General features: G+C 53.2%; 1 protein-coding gene across 1 annotated transcript in view; it reads right to left on the bottom strand.

Annotated features, from left to right (window-relative positions):
- The window catches only part of lama1 (laminin, alpha 1), a 31,726-nt gene that overhangs the window by 5,042 nt on the left and 9,327 nt on the right, over positions 1-17,357 (bottom strand). Inside the window, exons 24-55 of the mRNA XM_030100018.1 lie at positions 17,270-17,356; positions 16,979-17,190; positions 16,739-16,845; positions 16,464-16,644; positions 15,770-15,906; positions 15,463-15,696; positions 14,299-14,442; positions 13,956-14,135; positions 11,091-11,276; positions 10,790-10,917; positions 10,574-10,697; positions 10,245-10,385; positions 8,351-8,469; positions 8,154-8,243; positions 7,895-8,088; positions 7,675-7,817; positions 7,455-7,553; positions 7,214-7,325; positions 6,936-7,089; positions 6,650-6,770; positions 5,794-5,910; positions 5,541-5,701; positions 5,300-5,438; positions 4,811-4,949; positions 4,551-4,733; positions 4,321-4,475; positions 3,644-3,787; positions 2,890-3,023; positions 2,187-2,340; positions 1,985-2,109; positions 1,736-1,886; positions 1,429-1,573 (exon numbers count right to left, since the gene is read on the bottom strand). Of these exons, the coding sequence (XP_029955878.1) occupies positions 1,429-1,573; positions 1,736-1,886; positions 1,985-2,109; positions 2,187-2,340; positions 2,890-3,023; positions 3,644-3,787; positions 4,321-4,475; positions 4,551-4,733; positions 4,811-4,949; positions 5,300-5,438; positions 5,541-5,701; positions 5,794-5,910; positions 6,650-6,770; positions 6,936-7,089; positions 7,214-7,325; positions 7,455-7,553; positions 7,675-7,817; positions 7,895-8,088; positions 8,154-8,243; positions 8,351-8,469; positions 10,245-10,385; positions 10,574-10,697; positions 10,790-10,917; positions 11,091-11,276; positions 13,956-14,135; positions 14,299-14,442; positions 15,463-15,696; positions 15,770-15,906; positions 16,464-16,644; positions 16,739-16,845; positions 16,979-17,190; positions 17,270-17,356 (4,640 nt within the window). The remainder of the gene's footprint in view (positions 1-1,428; positions 1,574-1,735; positions 1,887-1,984; positions 2,110-2,186; positions 2,341-2,889; positions 3,024-3,643; positions 3,788-4,320; positions 4,476-4,550; positions 4,734-4,810; positions 4,950-5,299; positions 5,439-5,540; positions 5,702-5,793; positions 5,911-6,649; positions 6,771-6,935; positions 7,090-7,213; positions 7,326-7,454; positions 7,554-7,674; positions 7,818-7,894; positions 8,089-8,153; positions 8,244-8,350; positions 8,470-10,244; positions 10,386-10,573; positions 10,698-10,789; positions 10,918-11,090; positions 11,277-13,955; positions 14,136-14,298; positions 14,443-15,462; positions 15,697-15,769; positions 15,907-16,463; positions 16,645-16,738; positions 16,846-16,978; positions 17,191-17,269; position 17,357) is intronic.

Below are 17,357 nucleotides of genomic sequence, written 5' to 3'. Positions count from 1 at the left end.
TATTGTAGCACTAGCTGTAATACTGTAGTATTAGCGGTAATATTGTAGGATTAGCTGTAATACTGTAGCATTAGCTGTAATATTGTAGCATTAGCTGTAATACTGTAGTATTAGCTGTAATATTGTAGCCTTAGCTGTATTGCTGTATTATTAGCTGTATTACAGCCTTAGCTCTGATACTGTACCATTACGTGCAATACTGTAGCACGAGCTGTAATACTGTAGCATTAGCTATAATACTGTAGCATTCGCTGTAATACTGTAGCATTAGCTGTAATACTGTAGCACTAGTTGTAATATTGTAGCGTTAGCTGTAATACTGTAGCATTAGCTGTAACACTGTAGCATTAGCTGTAATACTGTAGCATTAGCTGTAATACTGTAGCACTAGTTGTAATATTGTAGCATTAGCTGTAATACTGTAGCATTAGCTGTAATATTGTAGCATTAGCTGTAATACTGTACCATTAGCTGTAATACTGTAGCATTAGCTGTAACACTGTAGCATTAGCTGTAACACTGTAGCATTAGCTGTAATACTGTAGTATTAGCGGTAATATTGTAGCATTAGCTGTAATATTGTAGCACTAGCTGTAACACTGTAGCATTTGCTGTGATACTGTAGCACTAGCTGTAATATTGTAGCATTAGCTGTAATACTGTAGCATTAGCCGTAATACTGTAGCATTAGCTATAATATTGTAGCACTAGCTGTAATACTGTAGTATTAGCGGTAATATTGTAGGATTAGCTGTAATACTGTAGCATTAGCTGTAATATTGTAGCATTAGCTGTAATACTGTAGTATTAGCTGTAATATTGTAGCCTTAGCTGTAGTGCTGTATTATTAGCTATATTACAGCCTTAGCTCTGATACTGTACCATTACCTGCAATACTGTAGCACGAGCTGTAATACTGTAGCATTAGCTATAATACTGTAGCATTCGCTGTAATACTGTAGTATTAGCTGTAATACTGTAGCATTAGCTGCAATACTGTAGCATTAGCTATAATATTGTAGCACTAGCTGTAATACTGTAGTATTAGCTGTAATATTGTAGCATTAGCTATAATATTGTAGCACTAGCTGTAATACTGTAGTATTAGCTGTAATATTGTAGCACTAGCTGTAATATTGTATCACTAGCTGTAATATTGTAGCATTATCTGTAATACTGTAGTATTAGCTGTAATACTGTAGCATTAGCTATAATATTGTAGCACTAGCTGTAATACTGTAGTATTAGCTGTAATATTGTAGCACTAGCTGTAATACTGTATCACTAGCTGTAATATTGTAGCATTAGCTGTAATACTGTAGCACTAGCTGTAATACTGTAGTATTAGCGGTAATATTATAGCATTAGCTGTAATACTGTAGCATTAGCTGTAGAGCTGTAGGAATAGTGTAGCGTCAGAGGTGGAACCTTTGCGTCTGTTCCTTTGCAGGGTGACCTTGAACCATTCTCCCGTGTTGTAAACCCTTTTAGAGGTCAGGATGAGAGCGCCTGAGCCAAGGTCAAAGGTCAGGTGAACGTGTCCCTTAACCAGCTCCATGGACAGGAAGTCCCTCTGCAGGACACAGGAAGCATCAGTGGAATACGTGTGTGTGTGTGTGTGTGTGTGTGTGTGTGTTTGTGTGTGTGTGTGTGTGTGTGTGTGTGTGTGTTTGTGTGTGTGTGTGTGTGTGTGTGTGTGTGTGTGTGTGTGTGTGTGTGTGTGTGTATGTCTCACGGTGTTGTTGGAGGACAGGTAGAGCAACAGTCCAGCAGGGGACAGAGTTTTGAACTGCAGCACGACAGACGTGGACGTCGCACGCAGAGATTTCTGGACCAATGAGAATCCAGATCCATCGAAGTGGAAGGACGTCTCCTCCGCCTGGGGGCTGAGAGACAGAGACAGGGTGAGACAGAGACAGGGTGGAGACAGAAACAGGGTGAGACAGAGACAGGGTGGAGACAAACGGGTGGCGGCGTGCTCCACCTGCTGAAACAGCCTCCACATTGTCCGTCCTGCCGCTCGTAGCTCCAGAGACCGATGTTCTTCTCATTCAGAGACGCCTCGCCCAGGCAGCCCTGGAAGGACGAGGACCGCAGTCCTGGAGGACCCTGACACAGAGGGAGACATTCCTGTGACCACCTGGACCACCTGGACCACCTGGACTACCTGCACCGTGTGGGCTCACCTGAGTGTCTGGTCCCAGCCCTCCGATGTGAAGAACAGTGTTTCTGTCGATGTCTAGAACCCTGGAGGACCCTGGAGACGTTCCCGTCACGGCAGGAAGTGGACCTGACCCGGAGTCCAGCTGTTGGACCGACAGAGTGCTGCGGGACCCGAACCTGGAGGACGTCACCACGGGGACTGGTCAGTGAGAGCTAACGACATGCTAAATGCTAAAAGACAGACAGATACAGTCTGGTAGAACCGCTACGGCAGGACCTGAGGGTCAAACCGGAGGGTCAGCGGCAGGACGGGACCGGTCAGCTGTTTGATACCGGAGCGCTCCGGTGAGCTGCCGCCCATCGCCATTCGCCATGAGGAGAGAAGGTTAAGGGGGGGGGGCGGAGCCAGAGCAGGGCCCTGGTCGGAGGGAACACACGAACCAGCCCGAACCCGAACCCGAACCACAACCGGCACAAACCGGCTCAAACTGATCTATCTGAGAATGCAGAACCCAACATGTTCTCCAGACCTTCCACTGATTCATCCAGTGTTCTACCCCGGATGGTCTCACAGCCGGAGACACAGCCGGAGACACAGCCGGAGACACAGCCGGAGACACAGCCGGGGACACAGCCGGGGACACAGCCAGACACAGCCGGAGACACAGTCGGACACAGTTGGACACAGCTCAGCAACATGCGGTCCGAGTGACGGCGGCCGTTTACCGGGTGGCGTTGATTCTGGTCCACCTGTTGTTGGTGATGTCGACTCCGGTGAAGTCCAGCTTGGTTCCCCCGGAACCCAAATCCCACTGCAGGGACACTTTCCCATCATGCACCTCTACCAAAAGGAAGTCCGCCTGAAACAGAAACCACCGCGGCTCAATGAGCTACAACGCTACAAAGACACATTAGAGAAGCAAACATGAGAAACACACAGAGCTACAACACCGTGAACAAAGTACAGTCATTCACTAAAGCCACAGTTAAAGGTGCTGTAGGCAGGATTCTGCATCTCCGCCATCTTGCTTAGGGTTACCTAAACAAGATGGCGATTTGACCCATCTAAGATGGCCATTTGAAACCCAGCACAGCCAATCCTGTCCTGTTTTCTCTGACATCACGCTCTTACGCAAGTTAAGCCCCTCCCACAAGAACGTGCGACGAATGCCCCTCGACCAATCACGGTTAGAGCCTCAGGGGCTCTTCTGATTGGTCAAAGATACCTGGAGTTGTCGGGATTCCTTTACAGCTCAGAACAGAGACAGACAGAAACGCTGCGCCCTGGCGGTAGAGCAGTTATGCTACACTCCTAAAGGATTATCAATGGATGCTCTAACATTTAATCCAAAGAAAACACAGAAAAATTAGCATTGACTAGCAAAATCCTGCCTACAGCACCTTTAAAAAGCAACGACAATGACTACACAGTGACAGCATAGTTCCCTGTGTGTGTGTGTGTGTGTGTGTGTGTCCTGACCGTTGTGTTGCTGCCCAGGTAGAACAGCAGGTTGTCCTTGGTCCTGGTCTTCACAGTCAGACTCAGCTGGTTGAAGTTGCTCGACTGGATGTTTGGTTTGTACGTCCGGACACAGTTTCTGTCTGCAGCCACGGCAACTTTGATCTGAGGACACACGACAGCTGGTCACCATGACAACAGCTGGCTGGTCACCACGACAACAGCTGGTCGCTATGACCGGTAGTCATGACAACAGTTGGTCACCACGACAACAGCTGGCTGGTCACCATGACAACAGCTGGTCACTATGACAACAGTTGGTCACCACGACAACAGCTGGCTGGTCACCATGACAACAGCTGGTCACCATGGACTGGTGGTCACATCTCTCTCTCTAATCAAGAGTAGCGGACCCCGATATCTCTCTGTAATCTGGATTATCAGATCCAGATAACGTTCTATAATGTAGATTAACGTGCACATAAAAGGGGCGGAGCTCTCAGTGTCTGACCAATCAGAAGCCTTCAGAGCAGCTTCCTCCGTGGAGCAGCAGAAGGTTGTTCTACTGAAATACGAAGAACTAAACAAGGAAGGAATGCAGGAAGGAGTGTGAGTGTGAGTGTGCGTGAGTGTGTGTGTGTGTGTGTGTGTGTGTGTGTGTGTGTGTGTGTGTGTGTGTGTGTGTGTGTGTGTTGTACCGATGCCGCCTGTCTCCGGGCCTGATTGATCAGGTCTCTGATATCTGACAGGTTCCTGCCCAGCCGTTCTCCCAGCATGCTCAGCGGCTGTATCCTGTCCATCAGACGCTGTGTCCGAAGCTCCGCCTCCTCCAGCCTGTGCTGCACCTCATTGGCTGAAATGTGGAGATAAAATGTTGTCAAATGACCACCGGAGCTCCCCAACGCAGCGAGTGCTGGAGGAATCAAACCTGCAGCCTGCGTCTGGCTCATGAGCGCGTCCGTCTGCGTGGCGGCGGCGGCGGCGTCTGCGAGCGTCGTCCGTGACTCCTGCAGCCGCTCGGTGAAGCCGTGCAGCCGCTGCAGCGCCGCCTGCAGGTCGGAGCGAGCTGCTGCAGCCCCGAGCTGAGCCTGCTGCAGCTGCTGGGAAACACCTGGAGGACGGAGTGAACACATGAATCCATGAACACATGAAGCTGGAGGATGGGGTGAACACATGAACAAGTCTCACCGTTGGAAAGGCGCTGCAGCTCTCTGATTGGCTGGCTGAGAAGAAGGGTGAAGTTGGAGATGTCCTCTCTGACCAGCCACAGTCTGCTGGTTGCCACGGAGACGTTTCTCTGCAGCTCTGGAAGGTAAACAGGTGGAAACTTGAGAAATTTGATTCATGGGTTAAAGTGGAGAATTCATGTGTTCATCTGAAGGATTCAGGTCGCCTCACCTTCAGATTCCGCTCTGATTCGGCGACTCGCTTCTGAAACCTTGAGACTGACGTTTCGTTTGGCCTCGCTTTCCTCTGACATGTTGGTCTGAACACACACACACACACACACACACACACACACACACACACACACACACACACACACACACACACACACACACACACACACACACACACACACACACACACACACACACACACACACACACAGACAGACTCAGGTCCAGGTTCAGGTCCAGGTCCAGGTCTGGGTCCGGATCAGGGTTCCGGTCTCACCATGTTGACGGCTGCAGCTGCAGACTGAAGTGCGGTGGCAGCAGCCTGGTGGGCGGAGTCAACTCTATCTGTGATGTCATTTCTTATCTGAGCCAATCGGACGCCGTTCTGAGACATGTTTCTCACTGAAGACAGAGAGCTGCAGACACAGAGTGCATGTTTTAATCACACACACACACACACACACACACACACACACACACACACACACACACACACACACACACACACACGCCCCTACCTCTGCATGTGGTAGGCGTGGCTCTCCAGCAGGTGGGCGTGGCTTTCTGCACGATAAACTTTCTCCAGAGCGTCTGTCGTCTTGAGTCCGACCACCAGAGTGTCCACCTGTTTCCGCAGCAGGGGGCGCCACTGCTCCAGCTGGCTGGACAACACGTCCACCTGCTGGACAGGTGAGAGAACGCACCATCAGCACCATCAGCACCATCAGCTCCACCTTCTGGACACCGCCAGCATTACAGTCCGACTCTCACTGAGCTGCTGTTGATCAAGTCCTCCATCAGACTGACGGCAGATCCAAGAGACGACCGACTGTCCTCAACGTGTCCTTCAACGGAACCACAGAGGACGAGCAGGTCCTGGTGGACGTCCTGAGAGGGACAGAGACAGAACATCAGTCCATCCAGCAGGGGGCGCTGCTCCAATACAGCAGCTCCTGATCCATCTGAGGACGGACTGGACCTGAAGGTGGATTTGTTTAATATTTCAGTTGTGATGAATTGGTTGACTGTGGCGCGGGACGGGCAGGAAGACGAAAACACAATCTCCAGTTTGCTTTTTGGTCTGTACCTGTACCTGTACCTGTACCTGGCAGATTGATCCTGGACCAGTCGTCTGTCTACCCAGCTTGAATTCACACAGATCCCAGTGAGGGCAGAACAATCACAGAGGCTGTTTCTCTCCAGAGAATCTTTTCATTAGTCTTCATTAGATTCAACATTTTCTCTGTTTTCAACGTAACTTTTCTAAAACTAAACTTGTTTGACGACAACTGAAAAGAAATCTTTCACGTTCATACAGTAGATTCTCTCCCAGAAATCAAGAAAGCCTGACGCTCCCTGTTCCCTAGTATATCTACCCTGGTGGAGGTGGATGATCAGACTGATGGAGCTCTAGCCTGAGGGAGGCGGAGGTTTGGACTGATGGTTCTGCAGAGTTCCTCCATTCCTCAGTCTCACCTTCGTCATGATGCAGAATGGTTGGTGTCTAGAGCTGACGGTGTTCTATACGTGTGTGTGTGTGTGTGTGTGTGTGTGTGTGTGTGTGTGTGTGTGTGCGCGCGCGCGCGCGCGCGTGCGTGCGTGCGTGCGTGCGTGCGTGTGTGTGTACCCGGTGTTGCTGCAGCAGTCCCGCTGTCGTCTCCAGCACGCCGAGGCTCCGGTTGTTGTTCTGTGACGCCTCCTCCAGGTGTTTCTCTGCTTGTTGCAGTTCGTCCAGAGCTGCAGTTAAACTGGAACCAAGTGGAGCGAGTCTGTCTGAGAGACTGTGAGACAGGAAGTCCACATGGAGGACATGAAGGACAGACTGAGACAGGCTGGAGAGACAGACAGAGAGACAGGGACAACGTCAGCAGTGCTTTCTCTCTTGCCTTCCTTCCTTCTCACTCTACAGTCACCTCAGCTCCTGATTGGCTGCTTCCTTCGCTGCTGTTTGATTGACACGTCTGATGTCCTCCAGTAGAAGCTGGGCGTCCTTCATCAGACGGATCTGATTGGCTGAATCCACCTCCTCTGTGCCGGGTTCCATCTGCTCCGCCTCCATCTGCAGCTCTGACCAATCACAAGCCCTTAGGGTTGATCTGCTGGTCCCTGTCCTGGTCCCTGTCCTAGTCCCTGTCCTGGTCCCCGTCCTGGTCCCTGTCTTGGTCCACGTCCTCATGTCTCTCTGTCTTACCCTTGATGTTCTCCTGCAGGATCCTGATGTTCTCCTGGAGCAGCGCCGCCCTGCTGGAGGTTCTGCTGGTGGACATGTCCACTCCGTCCAGCTCCTCTGTCAGATGTCTGAGCTGTCCAATCAGAAGTGGGACATGAGTGGACACATGATCCAGTCTGGACTGGTTCTGCATGACACTGGGACTCCAAGTCAGGGTTCCCTGACGGGGAACACACTGAGAAGAACCGAGCAGAACTCCAACCTGGGTCACCAGAACGCTGAGGTCCAACTTCACTTGATCCAAGTCGTCGTCCACTCGGGACAGACGGAGCTGGAAAGACGAGTTGCTGGAGAACACGGCCTGAAGGAACACAGAACACACCCGACGTGAAGGAACATAAAGCCTGGACCGGGTTCTAACCACCCTGGACCAGACTGACTGACTGACTGACTGACAGACAGTCGTTCCATCCCGTCCTCACCTGAAGGTTCCTGCTGCGGTTCTCCACCTTGACCAGCTGCCAGACCGGCGCCCAGGAAACGCTGCTCACATCCAGAGAGCGCCGGACCCCGTCCAGCTGGTCCAGCTGGTCCAGCAGAACGCTGGCGCAGCCGTCGCCACACGCTGGGCCAAGAGCAGAGCACCAGTCACACTCCTGGACGGGAGGTGTGTTTGCGTGTGTGTGTGGTGCTGTTACTCACATACACACTCGGCTCCCTGCTTCACATGCCGATCCTCACACCGGTCACATGACTGACCTTTGACCCCAGCTTTGCACTCACACTGTCCAGTCAGGTGGTCGCAGAGTGGCTGAACGGAGCCCCACCCACTGCAGTCACATGGCACACAGGCTCCACCCACCACCCCTGGGTTACCATAGTAACTGGTCGCACACCTGCAGAACCACACAAGAGAAATTAGCTTCTGGAAAATCAGTTTGAACGTCGCAGAAACACTCACCTCTCACAGTACCGTCCCTCATAGCCCATCTGACAGGAAGTGCAGCGGAAATCACCAAGAATCCCATCTGACACACAGGTGTCACTGAAACTACACACACACACGCACACACACACAAATACAGTCACACACAGACAGGATCCAGGCGCTGCAAACGTCACAGGGTCATCAGAACAGACCAGGAGGTGCAGTGTTACCTGTTGTCCAGTAGGGGGCAGGCACACGGTGAACAGTCACTGATGAAGCCACTAACGTTTCCATGGTAACCAGCGGAGCAGAGCTCACAGCTCCTCCCACTGGTGTGATGTTTACAGTCCTGAAAAAAAAAAAAAAAACATGAACACACTAATGTGAGAAAACCAGTGTCAGCCCGTTGACCCACCAAACAACCGACCTGCCGACCCGCCAAATCACCGACCCACCAAACCACTGACTCGTCGACCTGCCAAACCACTGACTCGTCGACCCACCAAACTACCGACTCCTTGACCTGCACAACCATCGACTTGTCGACCCGCCAAACTACCGACTCGTCGACCCGCAAAATCATCGACTCATTGACCCGCCAAACTACCAACTTGTCGACCCGCCAAACTACCGACTCGTCGATCCGCAAAACCATCGGCTCGTTGACCTGCACAACCATCCACTCGTCGACCTGCCAAACCATCGACTCGTCGACCCGCCAAACCACCGGCTCGTCGACCCGCCAAACTACCAACTCGTCGATCCGCTAAACCATCGGCTCGTCGTCCCACCAAACCATCGACTCGTCGGTCCGCCAAACTACCGACTCGTCGATCCGCAAAACCCTCGGCTCGTCGACCTGCACAACCATCCACTCGTCGACCCGCCAAACCATCGACTCGTCGACCCGCCAAACCACCGACTCGTCGATCTGCACAACCATCGGCTTGTCGACCCGCACAACCATCAACTCGTCGACCCGCCAAACTACCGACTCGTCGACCCGCCAAACTACCGACTCGTCGATCCGCAAAACCCTCGGCTCGTCGACCTGCACAACCATCCACTCATCGACCCGCCAAACCATCGACTCGTCGACCCGCCAAACCACCGACTCGTCGATCCGCAAAACCATCGGCTCGTCGACCTGCACAACCATCGACTCGTCGACCCACCAAACTACTGACTCGTCGACCCGCCAAACCACCGACTCGTCGATCCGCAAAACCATCGACTCGTCGACCCGCCAAACCACCGACTCGTCGATCCGCAAAACCATCGGCTCGTCGACCCGCACAACCATCGACTCGTCGACCCGCCAAACTACCGACTCGTCGATCCGCAAGACCATCGGCTCGTCGACCTGCACAACCATCCACTCGTCGACCCGCCAAACCACCGACTCGTCGACCCGCACAACCATCGACTCGTCGACCCGCCAAACTACCGACTCGTTGACCCGCCCAAACCATCGACTTGTCGACCCGCCAAACTACCGATTTGTCGACCCGCCAAACCACCGGCTCGTCGACCCGCCAAACCACCGGCTCATCGACCCGCCAAACCATCGACTCGTCGACCCGCCAAACTACCGACTCGTTGACCCCCCAAACCATCGACTCACCGACCCGCCAAACTACCGACTTGTCGACCCGCCAAACTACCGACTCGTCGACCCGCCAAACTACCGACTCGTCGACCCGCCAAACTACCGACTCGTCGATCCGCAAAACCATCGGCTCGTCGACCTGCACAACCATCCACTCGTCGACCCGCCAAACCACCGACTCGTCGACCCCCCAAACCACCGACTCGTCGACCCGCCAAACTACCGACTTGTTGACCCGCCAAACTACCGACTCGTCGACCCGCCAAACTACCGACTCGTCGATCCGCAAAACCATCGGCTCATCGACCTGCACAACCATCCACTCGTCGACCCGCCAAACCACTGACTCGTCGACCCGCCAAACCACCGACTCGTCGACCCGCCAAACCACCACCCCGTCGACCCATTAAAACATCGACCCTTTGATCCACTGACCCGTCGAGCCACTGGCCCAATGAGCCAACGGCCCGCCAACCCACCGAGTCGTCGAAACCCCCTCCCCCGAGCCGCCTCACCTGACAGTCGCCGGTCCGGCTGTCACAGCTCTCACTGTGGTTGTTGCAGCGACATGGAACACAGGGAAGAACAAACATCGACTTCTGAGAGCGAGACGACAACTCAGAGAGAGGCTGACGGAAAAAACCTGCCGCACACTCCTGGAGACAGAGACAGAGACAGGGACAGGAGAGACAGAGAGACACAGAGAGAGACAGGAGAGACAGTCAGGGAGACAGAGACAGGGTGAACAGATGAGTGTCAGTATTTCATGTTTTCTGATTTCATGACTTCACGGATAACTTGGTGTGTGGTTGAACTGGTTGTCATGGCAACATGAGATGGTTACCTCACAGGATCGTCCGCTGTAGCCAGGAGGACAGACACAGGACTCAATCAACGTGGCTCCACCCCCTCTGACCTCTGACCCTTCGTCCATGTCAACAGCTGTCTCCATGGTGATGTTGGAGATCCTGAAGGACATTACAGTCTGACTGACGGCCTGCGACTGACGGTCTGTGTTGGTCTGCGACTGACGGTCTGCGACTGACGGTCTGTGACCCACCTGCTCTGCTCCAGTCTCGTCCCGTATGAAGCTTTGATCAACAAATATTCAACATCACTGAGGACGAGCATGAAGTCGTCTCGGCTCACCGCCGTCTCCAGGACGGAGTTAAAGTACCGCCACCGGTGCTGAGACACACACACACACACACACACACACACACACACACACACACACACACACACACACACACACACACACACACACACACACACACACACACACACACACACACAGCTCTTTATCGAGACAGCTGGAACATGGACACGTTCTCCAGGAGAAGCGTGATTCGCCGCCTTACCTCCGTCAGGCGGACGCTGTGCTGAGTCCTCACGCCGTTGGTGGGCGGAGTCATGTCGGTGTAGATGACAACTTTTCTCAAAGTCCCGCCCCTCAGCAGCACTTGAGGCTCCTGATTGGACAACCCTGAACCGTCCTCAGCGTAGAAGGTTAAGATGTACGACAACAGGCCGCCGTATGACAACAACTACACACAGTGAGAGAAACACACAGAGAACACACACAATAAACACACCTTGAAAGAGACAGTTGGTTCCTCTCTAAAAACCAGATCTGCCAACTATCGATACTGAACAGAAGAACCAGCTGGATAAGAGAAAACCCGTCAGACTGAGGACGGCTGAACCAGAGACGCGTCTGAAACAGAGACGTTTGACTACAATGTTTCCCGAGCGGGGGTCCTTCACACTGGGGGGTCCTTCACACTGGGGGGTCCTTCACACTGGGGGGGTCCTTCACACTGGGAGTCTGATCCAGTTAACTGCTCGTCGGGAGTCCCCTAGCCTGGTGGAGTTGGGGGACCAGGTGTCAGTGCTCCAGCAATCCTCAGACTCTGGTGGAGTCTCCCATGATGCTCAGTGCCATGGTTCCATGGCTCCATGTCTTCTGGTTGGATTTTCTGCTGATGAAACTACTGCAGCAAAACAGGGACTTGACTGAGGGCCGCCAGGGCTCAACCGCCTATTCCAGTCAAAAACCCCGAGACCCTCTCTTCAGCAGTGATGTTTGGATTCTGTCCAGCGGCCGGTCCAGATGTGGAACACACCACTGTTTCCACAGAGAAGCTTTTTCACCACAGTGTTTGATGTCAGGAGGGCGTCTGCGAGTAGGGAGCTCTTGTGCCGCGTCACAACCACCCATACGGCTCCGGAAAACCAGCGCCGAATTATAACAACTCTGATTCAATCACCAATCAGCAGGAGACAAACCGGTGCAATACCACAATAACTCACACCAACCACCACCAACCACCACCAACCACCACCCACCACTCAGCCCAAGTGACCAGACAGTCTTCCACACCCAGACCAACGAGGTTTGTCCACATCTCCACAGCTGCTCTGTCTCCTGGAGACGGCACGCTTTGGTAATCGGTCTCATAAGCAACTGGTCTTAAAGGTGCTGTCGGCAGGATTCAGCATCTCCGCCATCTTGCTTAGGGTTACCTAAGCAAGATGGCGATTTGACCCATCTAAGAAGGCAATTTGAAACCCAGCACAGCCAATCCTGTCCTGTTTTCTCTGACATCATGCTCTTACACAAGTTAAGACCCTCCCACAAGAATGTGCGACGAACGCCCCTCGACCAATCACGGTTAGAGCCTCAGGGGCTCTTCTGATTGGTCAAAGATACCTGGAGCTGTTGAGATTCCTTTTCAGCTCAGAACAGAGACAGATGGAAACGCTGCGCCCTCACGGTAGTGCAATTATGCTACACTCCTAAAGGATTATCAATGGATACTCTAACATTTAATCCAAAGAAAACATAAAAATTAGCATTAACTAGCAAAATCCTGCCTATGGCAGCTTTAAGGCCTTTGTATGTTTCTGCGTCGCAGCAACGCAGCAGCTCCGAGGTCGACGCAGCCCCCTACGCAGCCCCTAAGCTAGGACTTGACGCGCACCTCCCAAAAATCCTAACCACGCGTCGTGAATGTCGAGGGCTGTGATTGGTCCGCTCAGAACGTAGTTTCCGGGTCTTTACGTGATATCGTCCTCGACTGGTTTAATGGTCGGACAGACCACCTCCGCAAACGTCTCCTGCGTCGCCTGCGCAACAACAACTGGAGTAGCGTTATCTGTTGCTCCACATTGATGAGCTGCTGCTCCAGACACAGCTGCTCTGTCGCCGCTGCTGCCTCTGACTGACCGGAGGAGAAACAACAGACCCGCGAAGAGCCACCCACACATAAACAAAGACACCGCCACGCCCGCCTAGCCGCTCGGCAGTGAAATTGCAGAGGAGGGCGTTCCCTTGACGCAGAAGCAAGACATGCTCAGTGACGGCGTAGGTACGGCGCTGCCGTGACGGAGAACCGTAAATCAGGCTTTATGCCAACTTGTCACACGAGTCCTTCCTTGCCTCCACAGCTCCACCGATCACCGCGGCGCAGGAGAAAGCTGAACCACACTCACCAAAACCTCACATAACTGAGGCTTCGTCACAGGAGGTCATGTGACCAGAAGACACCAGAGCACAGCTGTGTGAGCAGCAGAGCAGGGCTGGAACCAGTCCTGTTCCAGACTAGCGGGTGGAGCCGCTCCCTCTACACCTCAGTACGTTCTGGCTCAAAGCCATGACAGATGAAATGGATTCTTCAAGGGAAAACGACACCTTCACCCAAAAAGATATGTCACAAGAATCTTGGAGACGTTGGACATCACTCAGTGTAAATCAAGGTCAGCACCAAGGTCAAGCTTGATCTGCCTCATGACCGGAACCAGACCAGGTCTAAGCTGTCAGCACTGAACCGATCCAGAGGAGCAGCACTGGGGAGCATCAGGTCCGGTTCCTGATCCGCCGGAGTCGGATCGAGCTCCACAGACGAAATCGTACCAAACAGGAAAAACAACGGTTGCAACATCCGGATTTTCAGAATAAAATCGACTGTCTGTCTACAATGTTTACTGCATTTTAAGACATTTAGCTGTTCGTTAAATTTAAAGTTCAGACATATATTTGAATGTAGGGTGGAATGTACGGATTGGACCAAATCGTTTGAACAATAATCCTGAATAAACTATTTGGACCCCCATAGAGGCCGAACCGTCATGAGAACAGCCATAATGCCTGACCTCCTCAGGGTCCGCGGCTCGGTGGAGCCAGGTGGACAGCGGCAGCGGGCGGAGACAGCAGGGTGGGGTACCTGGTTTCCCTGGAACTGCTCCGGCAGCCTCCAGTACAGAGGAACGGTGGAACGTCTGGTCTGCAGCTGCTGAACGTCCAGAACCCAGTCGCCGCCCTGCTGGTGGACGGCAGACAGGACATCCTGAAGGTCGGACAGCTGGACCACCGGCAGGACACCAGGAGACGGATCCACGGTGATCTGGAACACAGGGACTCGTCAGAGACGGGCCGGTTCAACGTTCCCCGCGTCTGAAGAGATCCATCCTCAACTCCAAGCTCAGGACAGGAAGGTCCAGGTTCTGTCTCTGCAGAAAGTCTCCTCCGGTGAGACACACTCAGAGGACAGGGGGACAGGGACTCACAGGGACTCGTCTCAGGCCTCCCTGCTCCTCGCAGTCTCTGCTCACACCGGAACAGAAGCACTGAGAACATCCAGCAGGGTTCTCCTCCGACAGACCGAAGCGCCCGGCGACGCACTCCTCACAGCGACGCCCGGACACGCCCACCTACACACACACACACACACACACACACACACACACACACACACACACACACACACGTCAGCGTGAGCTCATGTTCTCTGAAGTTCTTTTTCCACCAGGTTCTTCCAGGTCCAGTTCAGAACCAGAACCTGGACCGAAAACTGCTGCTTAGCGAGTCCCTGCTAGTCCAGTCAGCTGGGGGCGGGGTTACTGGTCGGGGGCGGAGTTAATGCGTGGAGGCAGGGTTTTCTAGGCCAATGAGAAAACTCAAAAACCACAGCAGAGCGACTTCCTTTACTGGAAGCAGCGATGGCCTGAGAACCACAGTGGTCTACAGCAGTTCTGTGTGTGTGTGTGTGTGTGTGTTAGACTTGTAGTTCTCGTCCCAGTTTTGACACAATGTTTACAGAAATGAAGAAATTACCGCCAAAACCAAAACAAAAACCAGTGTGGAGTGTGAGCGAGCCTTTTTCAACTTAAAACACATTTCAACCATGTTGTTTTTGATATAGATATACAGTATATAGATGTTTGCCAATAGATGTCTGTACCTCCTTTTAAAAGCTGCCGCTGAACGATCAGGGCTCTATGGCTGTATCTCTATCTGCTCTACTGATGAACCAGCTGATCGCGGTGAACTACAGCAACAGAAACACGCCCCACTCCCTTGTCAGTGCCGATAACGGCGTAACGCTGGAAAGAGTGATTCGTTTATCTTAACGCTGCTCCTCCATCACTGTTTATCTCACACTGATACACCAGATCATGACGGGCGCCCAGCACGATCTGCCCAAACCGCAGCCACGGAACGGCGCTGGTGGGTTTGATTTCCTGTCAGTCATTTATAAGGATCAGTGATTGGTGGAGTCTCCACTAAGACCCGCCTCCTCGGGGCGACTCTGGCAGCAGACGCTGTTCATCGGCTGTTCTACTGCAGGTGATTTATAGAACATGAAGCACGGACATCTTTACACACACACACACACACACACACACACACACACACACACACACACACACACACACACACACACACATCACCTTGCACACACACTCTCCAGTGTGTCGACAGTCGCACACTCCCCGGGTCACGTTGCAGAACGTCTCGTCAGTTCCTGCCACGTCACAGCCGCACTCCCTGCAGTCGGGGTAACCATGGTAACCAGGGGCACACTGGGCACATGTCCGTCCGCCGAAGCCCTCTCTGCACCGGCACTGCCCATTGGTCAGATCACACTGAGGGGCGGAGCTTCCTGCAGAACTGCAGCTGCACAGCTGAAGAGAGGGGAGACAGTTCAGAGTGTGTGTGTGTGTGTGTGTGTGTGTGTGTGTGCGTGCGTGTGTGTACCTTGCAGCCAGTCAGCAGGTCATGACCCCAGGAACCTGACTCACACCTCTCGCAGGCGTCCCCTTGGGTGTGGGCGGGGCAGACACATTCTCCAGTCTCCGGATCACAGTGACCGCCGGTGTGATCACAGGTGCATGCTGGGAGAAGAACACAGCTGTCACTGCAGCGAGGGACTCGCACAGATGGAATCAGAGAGATAACAGAGAGAACATTTCTATGTCCAGCAGCTCTACGATGCTATCAACGGCGGCGCTGCGATTCTACCGACAGCAGCTTCACGATTCTACCTACAGCGGCTCCATGACACTGACGGCATCTGATTCTACCTACAGCGGCTCTACGATTCTACCTACAGCGGCTCTACGATTCTACCTACAGCGGCTCTACGATTCTACCTACAGCGGCTCTATGATTCTACCTACAGCGGCTCTACGATTCTATGTCCTCAATAGCAGCGTTTCTCTGTCCGGTTGGTGTCAGCCCTCTTCGATGAAGGTACACCTGTTCTGCTGGTAGAGCTGTTCTCTTTAAGTCTCATCCGAGTTTATCTGTCCTCATTGAAGATATCAAAACAAACTGAAAACGGTTCTCAACTGGAGGCTGGCGGCCCAGCAGCTGGTCCTCCTGAGCGTCCCTCCTCAGGTTCTAAACCGTCCGTCCTATCAGCTCGTGTTTCAGGTGTTCGGGTTTCTACCTGTGCAGCCGTTGTCATGGAAACCGTAGTAGCCATGGCCACAGCGGGTGCACTTGTCTCCAGCCACGCCCTCTATACACTGGCACCGCCCCTTCCCGTCACACGACTGGGACACAGATCCTGATTGGCTGCAGCCACAGGGGAGACAGCCCCGCCCACTGGACGCCCTGAAGAAGCCAGCCTGAAGGAGAGATGGAGCATAAAGCGAGAGAGAGAGAGAGAGAGAGAGAGAGAGAGAGAGAGAGAGGCAGGGGAGGGGGAGGTGGAGGACTCACCTGGCAGCGGTCACAGGTCCGTCCAGTCAGGTGTTCTCTGCAGACACACTGACCTGTAGCGACGTCACACTGACTGTAGAGGGAGCCGCTGAGAGAACAGCCGCAGTCTGGAAACAGAGGGATTCTCAGGAGGGTTCTCCAGCATGCTCCACCCTCCACCCTCCATACACCACCTGTGTGTGTGTGTGTGTGTGTGTGTGTGTGTGTGTGTGTGTGTGTGTGTGTGTGTGTGCGTCTCACCCTGACAGTTCTTGGCGGTCACAGCGTCTCCATAGTAACCAGGCAGACAGAGCTCACAGTGTCTCCCAGTTGTGTTTCCAAGGCAACGCAGACAGTCCCCGGTGACGGTGTCACAGTGTCCCACGTCACTGACGTCCACATTCCCGTGACACTGACAGCGGGCACAAGCCCCGCCCACTACCTCAGGGTTACCATAGAAACCTGGCGCACACCTGGTGGAGTCACAGAGAAGGGCGCATTACGGTGTGTCCTCCGTCCCTCCCACTGTGGCTGCATCCTGTCTGTCCTCACCTTTCACACTTGTCTCCAGCATATCCGTCCTCACACTGGTCACATGACACGCGTCCCGAGCCGTCCAGCACACAGGTGGGACTGAACC

The sequence above is a fragment of the Salarias fasciatus genome, chromosome 9 (assembly GCF_902148845.1).
Source record: "Salarias fasciatus chromosome 9, fSalaFa1.1, whole genome shotgun sequence".
Classification (NCBI taxonomy): domain Eukaryota; kingdom Metazoa; phylum Chordata; class Actinopteri; order Blenniiformes; family Blenniidae; genus Salarias; species Salarias fasciatus.
The sequence above is the reverse complement of the archived record's forward strand: the minus strand, read 5'-3'. Positions and strand labels throughout refer to the sequence as shown.